We start from the raw sequence: 8,578 nt of genomic DNA, 5'->3' as shown, positions 1-8,578 counted from the left end.
GTTCTAACCTGTTAATGTCCTAATATTCTTCAACATTACTATAAATTACATTAGCTCAAAAATGAAGCTTTTTTAGCAGTGAAGCTACTATGTAACTCGAAATGTCCGTCTGGAAAGCTCATTTTATTTACGATTATTTTCAAATTGGGTTTCTATGCTCGCTAGAAACTTTGAGGGAGACCGCTGGATTTTTTTAGTAAAAAAAAAATTAATAGGAGAAATTAAATGAATTGTAGTTTAGTTTGTCCCAATGCAGGCTATATTCGCCCTTAACCATTAACAAAAAGTTATTTCTCGTATTCATTCGAATCCGGTGGATAGGAACCGGTTCTCATCCATACGAAAAAACTATGTCTAGCATCGAATTATATCCAGCTTTTTACGGATATAAAAATGTACAATCATAAGATTAAAACCAGATTGTACATTCTGTATCCGCGGAAAGCCGTTTATAATACGATGCGAGAAATAACTATTATAGTATCCTATTATAGACAGCTTTTCGCGGATATAAAAAAAATCATTAAAACCAGTTTTGTTAGACCTGAGAGGCCAAAGGCCCTGGCTTACAAGGCTGGTAATAATCTTATTATTTTTATTTCGATATTTGTGGAAAATTGTATGTTATGCAATACTGTTCATGATTTTTAAGTATGGCTGAGAACCGGTTATAATCTAATAGATATTAATCGGTTTAGAGACTATCCTGAAAAGACCTTTAAGATATCAAATATCTTTGCTAACATTGGAAGAATTCGTCATTGTTAACTATAATCTTTTAATATTTATAGTAATTGTTCCTTGATGTGTTTTATGTCTTTATCTCTTTCAGCTACGTCTTAAAAAAACGTTATATAGTCCCTTTCGTGGCAACGCTCCTTAAGGGGCGATTCGTCGTTTTTTTCACAGTAGCTTTTCTCCTATTTTTAGCCCCCGCGGGCTCTAACCCTGCGGGACAATCACCTAACCCAATATAACCTAACCTAAAATAACCTATCAAAAACCATTTTAAAAATACGACGAATCGCCCTTTAAGGGGCGTTGTCGCGAAAGGGACTATTCCCAAAAATACAATATTCTATATTTATATTCGCTGCTTCGGCCCTAGAACTTTTGACGTAGGGACGGTTGCAAAATAGCCTCGAGCCTTTCTGGGATATGTGTAAAGCATCCCTAAAAAGCAAACCCATCAGATAGAATCATATCGGTTCAGATAGACATCCTATTATTTTTATACAAGGATATAGTTAATTCTGCCAGTGTAAATAAGTTATGTATAATGTATTATTTTACTTTTTAAAAGTAATATAGGTAAGAACGGACATACGTACATAATCTAAATATTTGATAGCTGCGCTAATGACTACCTGTATACGTAGGACTCCAAATAGATAATAATTGTTTTTCAGTAAATAAATCCGCCCATCCTAAAATAATTAGAAAATTGTTTTAAAAAACTGGCGTAATTTTTAAGTTTTCTAGTATGGCTTCTAAATCGATATTTATCCGCTTGATTAGAACCGGTTCTCAGCAATACTGAAAAATCATGTATAGCATCGTAATTGAGACATTTTTCCAAAAATATTAAAATAAAAATCATAATATCAATACCAGTTTTGTTAGCCTTGTCCTTTGGCACCTCGGGGCTAACAAAAATTGTTTTAATCTTATCTTTTTTCCTTATAATACCCGCGGAAAGCTGTCTATAATACAATGCAATAATTAACTAATCTTTATCTTTGCTTATAAACTAAACTTAGACATGAAGATTAAACTTTTTAGATTTTAATCAAAAGTATGTGGAAATACAAACACAATATTATTTTTTTTTTCACTTCTTATTGATATAGCTTTGAAACAGTACGGGTGGTGGGAAGTTTGTGGTTTACTCCCCCAAAATGATTATAAACCATATATAAAGGAGGTCCATATTGGTTCAGTGGTTAGCAAAATTCTTCGGTACAGACTGACAAACAGACAGACAGACCAACAGACAAACAGACAAATAGACAAACAGACAGACAGACAAACAAACAAACAGACAAACATCCTGTTACTTTATCATAAGGATTACCCTTGTTCTAAGTGCTATAACCTTGTAGTCTTGGATACGTCATTATGTTCGACAGGGTTTTACCCAAGGGTGACAACAGCAATGTCTAGAATATAAAGTTTAAATTAATGGAGTATCAAAGAATATAGGGAAGGGGGTTTCGTCGAATTTTCATAGTAGATTTTCTTCTATTTCTAGCCCCTGTGGGAGGCTTTAACCCTGAAGGGCAATCATTAACTTTTACCTAACTTAACCTAACGTTCAAAAGCTAAAGTGTGAAAAGACGACGAAACCCGATACTTCGTTTTCTTTTCTTTAGATATAAGAAAAACCAACACAACTTCACCTTTTTGACTTATTTTAAGACTTTGTTTACTAGGACAGAATGCCGTTAATTTGTTATTCTTGAAGCAGACGAAGCTTAATGAAAATAAAAAATACTACTAGTAGATGTTGAAATTCAAGTAAAAAAAACTCAATTCTCTTAGTTGATGTTTTCTTCTGAGTATGATCGGCTATTCCATGAAATCTCTCATCGTGAATCTTACTCAACTTAACTTATCCCATGGGGATGGGGGAAAAATATTTAGTGAGTAGTGAAATAAAAGATTGTTTTTCTGTTGACAATTTAAATTTCTGAATTTGCCGCAAAATAAACACATTGTCTATTCAAGTTACTATCTATCAAATAATCCAACCGCTGAACCGATCGGGTTCTCCTTAACAGGGTACCTTCTCTTAGGTCTCGGGAAGGTTTATAACTATTTTGCGGGATAGTACTACCAAGAGAAAACGCCCTTAGAAAACAATCAACCGCCCCCCCCCCCAAAAAAAAAAAATATCTTTTTTAATAAGTAAAATAAAAAATGTGGGGGAGGGGACTCCCCAAATAAAAAAAAATTTAGGTACTTTTTTCAAATCTAAATTTTAAAAATGGCTTTTGGGATTCAACTCCCCCACCCTGAAGTGCCATATGATAAAGTAAAAAGATCTCTGTCTTTCTGTTGGTACCGAAGGATCTTTTTAACCTCTGAACCAATGGTTCTCATAGTTCCTGGGAAGGTTTCGGGGTAGGATACCACCACCCTCCCAAGAAAAATTGCCAAAAATCAAACAAACATGTTGAACAGCTGATCTTATCATAGATTGAAAAGAAAACATTTTACTTGAACCTAGAGGCTTCTAGGGGCGTAGCCGCTAGTCTATCAATATTATACCTGACTGAGCCTGAAGTTAATCAAATCGTATCTCATTCCACCATTGGTGAATGTTATTGATTTAAAGAAGCTTTTAAAGTAATCTGGCAACATTCCTCTTTCATACCTGAAATCATTTTTAACTAAGCAGCTTATAGTGCCAAATAAAAAAATGAAGTCATACAGTTTAAATGACAGATGATAGGCCAATATACATTTTACCTTTGACCGTTTAACATGCATACTGGCCTGTCATTGGTCATTTTTATTGTATGACGTCATTTTTAATTAGGCACAATAAGCTGCTTCATTTTAGAAGTTTGGTGTATATATATATTAAGTCAAAAAGTTTTCTGGAAATCTGGAAGATCAGAACCTGGAACATGGGCAGTATTATGTCAACTTAGTATGCTTTGTTAATCCTTATATAAAAGTAACAGGTTGTCCGTGAGTAAGTGTATACCAAAGAATCTCGGTAACAGCTGAACAGATATGGTTCTTCTTTACAACGTAGCCTCATTCATTTTTTTTTAATTTTTTTTTTTTGGGGGGGGGGTACACAACCCTAACAAGAGAAATCGCCCCTAAAAAAAAGACCACTCCAAGAAGAAATTTATTTGTAAAACTAAAATAGAAAATTGGGAGGGGGGTGGGGTCGTTTCCAACCGTTTTTTATCTTGTAACTGGATGACTTAACAATGAAAGAGATATTAAAAACTGAAAATTATATAAGAACTAATATTGATAAAAGATTACTTGCCTTGAAATGATTTCCGTAAGAACAGAATCCCCCATGTCATGAGCAACTATGTGGGCTGATTCTATGCCTAAGATATAATAATAGACATATATAACAACATCAATAAAATCGAAGCTCAAAATCAGACTGTCGGACAAACATAGAATATATAAAGTCAGCGCTTGTAGAAACAGAATCTTTTTCCAAACAAATTTAAATGAAAATTTGTCTCAAAATACAGAATGCATATGGAAGGCATAACTATATTTCAAGACTTGATTAAATGGATGCTTTGGTTGAGCCTAATCTTTCTAGGATTCATCATTAAAAAAGTAACATAATTTTGTTATTTAAAAGATTTTATGTAGAAATAGATAAAATGTCAACATGGACCCCAAATGATTCTACAAAGTAGTTTTCGAGATCATGAGGTACACCTAGAACACACTTACCTAAATGTCTCCAGAGCTGTAAAGCTTGTTCTGCCTGTTCAACTAAGGTTAAAAATTGGTTAGTATGGAAGATATTGTCGAAAATCACTGAATATGATTTTACTTTTAGTGTTAGAAACAGGAGTGCCTATAAAATATTTGTTTTCATACAATACAAATGACCAATACTAATATCCAGTGGATTAGAACCGGTTCTCATCCATACGATAAATTTATGTCTAGCATCGTATTATATCCAGTTTTCTACGAATATAAAAATGTACAATCATAAGATTAAAACTAGTTTTTTAGCCCACTCCTTCGGCATCTCGGGGCTAAAAAAATAGTTTTAATCCTCTAAGTGTACTTTTTATATACGCGGAAAGCTGTTAAAACTATTACCTAAAGAATAGGAGTAGTTTGTATCAGGCTTTTCAGAGAAGCCAAAACCAATATGATCAAAACTAACCACCCTAAAATTAAGAAAAAAATTTAGATTATAAAATTTATCCTTATACTAAAGTAACAGGATGTCTGTTTGTGTGTCTGTGTGTTTGTGTGTTTGTTTGAACCGAAGGATCTCACTAACTGCTGAACTGATCAGGTTCTCCTTAACAGGGTAGGTTTTCATAGGTCCTGGGATAGTTTATAACTATTTTGGGCCACTAGAGGCTTCTAGGGGGCGTAGCCGCTAGTATAGGATAAACGACTTAGCATATTATTAATAGGGACAAAATTAGATTCACACAGCTGCTATTTGAGATAGATTTTCCTAAATTTGTTGTGTAGATTGCCATAGCATACAAGAATCTACCTTATTAGTTTCTTAGTCTGATCAAAAATCTTTCAAATTTCAGCAAACCAGACAGACAAACTAACATTGTCAAACGTAGAATAATTGATCTTTTTAATAGGAAAAAAGCTAGAATATTATTTACTAAGTATATTTGCGATAACTTTTATTTAATAGATTCTTCCAATTTTTAACATTTACAAAAGGGCCTGCTTTATTGCTTCAAGATCCATGACAGATCTATATAGGAAATAAATGTCTATAAATGAGCTCAAATCTTCCAAGGAATGATCGTTTAAAACTCATAGTGCTCCCATAATCCATAATAAACTCTCATTGCCCAGAACGATAAAACCCATTAATTACTTTATTAAAAATAAATTCATTTTTTTCATTTCATGTTGCTATTTACATTATATTGATGTATTTAATTTATAATCATAAAAAAGAAAATCTAAATTTATAATATAGTAAATTTAAGAAAACTCTGTTTTAAAAGAACTCGATTGTGGCGACACTTCCTGTGTGTTCAAATATTGAAACTAAAATTTTAATCATATTAACCCTTTGGTGATGGTAAACTGAAAAAAATATAATTGAAGAAATCTTAAAATCATTTAAATTATTAAATATTAACTACTTTCTTTTAGATAGTAATGGCGGGGGCGGAAAATTGATTTATTGAGAAATAGATAAATAGATATATACTTATAGAACACTAGCCAATAGCGAGATAGTTATATCGAGCCAACTCTAGTTCTGAAATATGAGCAACTATCACAATAAATATTTAAATTTTACCTTACTGATTCAAAAATAATCATAAAAAGTTTGAAAGTTATAGCACGATTCTAACATGCCTAGATTCACTACCATAGCTTTCTGTTACGTTGGACCGACCATAATCATATAAAAAGTCTGTTTTTAGATATCTAAATTTACCTAAAATTTTTGGAAAGTAAAGTGTCAAACGCCTTTCTATAGTCAAAACTTGAGGTAGGAAATCCATGAATTAGGATTATTGTTTCAATATTTTCCACTCCCTAAAAGAAAAAAAATATAATTTCCATAAAATTATTTCAAGAAATTCATCCATTTTTTCAAAACAGATAAAAATCAATTAATTTTACATAAAAAAGCATTAAAATATAGATATAGTTTAATTATCTAACGACTAGTTTTATTTTTAAACATTAAAACAACTTAAATTTGCTTTCATTGATATTGTCATCTTGATTATGCAAATTAGGATTAGGGGCTGTGATTCATCAAATGAATTTCATTTGATTATTTAATTATTTGAGTGGTGTAATGTTTGAGTAAAACTTGTTTTGTCCTGTAACTAAAGTGAAGTTAGTAATGAAGGTGAGGGGGGAGTGTGTTTGTCAGAATCCTAGTCCCTTGTACCTGATTAGACTAATCACAATTCACATTTACCTTTTCAATAACAAACATTTCTCTACCCAGTATGTTCACAATTTTACCCTAGAATAAACATTAATTCCAGTGTGGCTTTGAAACCGAATAATATCCGATGGATTAGAGTCGGTTCTTTGCTATAATGAAAAATCATGCATAGCATTGTAATACCATGTATTTCCCACGAAAATTTTAATAGAATTATAAAATTAATACCAGTTTTGTTAAGCCTTGCCTTCGGCCCTTTAGGGCTAACAAAATTATTTAATCTTAATATCCGAGGAAAGCTGTTTATAATACAATGCGATAAATAACTTATAAGTAATTTCACTATTATTTTTAGTTGAGCAGCTATTCTATCATTTGAAATGGCTGTATGTCTGGTCTGTCAGCTTACTTTGCTGGAAATGTGATTTTCTCGGTTGATTTTAATGATAGATTTGAAGACAACAGGATCTACTAAACAATGTCCGTCTGTATGTCTCTTATGTTAAGTTTTCACATCCTAAAAACCCATGGACAGACGGATGTATAAACCTTTCCATCAATGATAGAGAAGCTGTGCTACTAAAAATGTGGACAGATTTAACTACAATACCTGGTTGTACCATTCTTGAATTTCTGCATCTAAATCTCCCAATTTTAATTCAATAGGATTCGTGTCTGCATTCTAAATAAACAAGGACGATCACACAGCGAAGCTGTTTGACATTATAAGCTAACTTGTTCATTGCAGAAAAAGAAAACAAAAATAAAAAAAATTAGAAAAAATGTGTATTCCTGTCTAAAATTTAGAATGTGTATACATATGTATTTCAATATAAAAGAATAAAAAGAAAACGGCACTTAAACTCAATTTGCTTTTTAGGAAAGCTTTACTGGAAATGTCCAAACCTGATTTAATATATGATAAACAAACTCAGAAAACAGAATAAGCAACAGTAGAATCACTGCATTGTACATTTTCTAACAAAAAATGGGTCATGTGTAGTTCATGGTGAAATATTGCTGGTAACGAATGCTTCCTGGTTCCTTGGTATTAAGGTTCCTTGATCTAGCATTACAAGAAATATTTCTGGTGCCCACAATGATTAACTTTTACAATAATTGTAACAAAACTACTTTAGTATTTGAAAAGTCCTTCAGACTGAAACATTTTGGGGAAATGTTATTTTCTCATCTCCCATTTAAGATAGACAGCTGAAATTTGTTGTCAAGAATCCTTGTAACAATTAGTATCCAGTATTTGCTTATCTCTGTCTGTCAGTCAATCGTTCATGCTACAAAAGAAAAATATATCTTTATTTATCAAGACTTCAAGATTCATAATCTATCTCTCTCCTTCTTTTTCTCTCTCTCTATTTTGAAACTTCTGAATATCTGCTCTATAACTAACTTTGTCCATTGGTCTATCCATGTATTTATCTTTACAAAAAAAAGTACATAAGAAAAATAAATTTTTGGTAATTTTGACATTATTTGTTCGTATACTTTTTAAACTTGAGTACATTATCGGTCTACTGGGTATCTTTAATTTGAATTTAACATAATAATGTTTATTTAAGCATAACTTCACCAGCAAAAGTTTAAAGATAACTAAGAATTATTTTACGTTAAAATTTACTTTGCTATGTATGGGATGGTGGGGGGTAATTTAGAAATTTCTTCATATTTTTAACGGACAAAATAGCGTTTTGATTTGACATTTTTATGGGTGTTTTTATAAACACATTCTCTTACTTCTTGACTTAAATGTCAAAAATTGCGTCACAGGATCTGTTAAAAGTTTTTAAGAACTGGAGGTTTAGAACCTGCAGTCTCTATAATAGACCTAATGGACTTGACATTTATTTTTTGTTTATTTTTTAACATTGAAAGATTTTTTTAACTTTGAACTAACTAGTCCCTCAAGTGCCTCAAGGTACCTCTAGGGGCGAAGTTCAGAAA

The 8,578-nt window shown here is 31.8% G+C and overlaps 1 protein-coding gene across 1 annotated transcript; it reads right to left on the bottom strand.

Annotated features, from left to right (window-relative positions):
* Nucleotides 1–510: 510 nt before the first annotated feature.
* On the bottom strand, nt 511–8,195 carry LOC145318691 (mesoderm-specific transcript protein-like). Its single transcript, XM_080160137.1, has 11 exons — nt 7,526–8,195; nt 7,230–7,301; nt 6,650–6,697; nt 6,155–6,255; nt 4,822–4,892; nt 4,441–4,482; nt 4,010–4,076; nt 3,271–3,376; nt 2,096–2,159; nt 1,368–1,427; nt 511–838 (listed from the first exon to the last, which is right to left on the bottom strand). The coding sequence occupies exons 1-11, from the start codon at nt 7,592–7,594 to the stop codon at nt 786–788; spliced, it is 753 nt and encodes a 250-aa protein (XP_080016263.1). The 5' UTR covers nt 7,595–8,195; the 3' UTR covers nt 511–785.
* Nucleotides 8,196–8,578: the final 383 nt, after the last annotated feature.

Source organism: Acartia tonsa, chromosome 5, assembly GCF_053477335.1.
Source record: "Acartia tonsa isolate MP-2025a chromosome 5, ASM5347733v1, whole genome shotgun sequence".
NCBI lineage: Eukaryota > Metazoa > Arthropoda > Copepoda > Calanoida > Acartiidae > Acartia > Acartia tonsa.
Note: the sequence above shows the minus strand (reverse complement) of the source record. Positions and strands in the feature narration are given on the sequence as shown.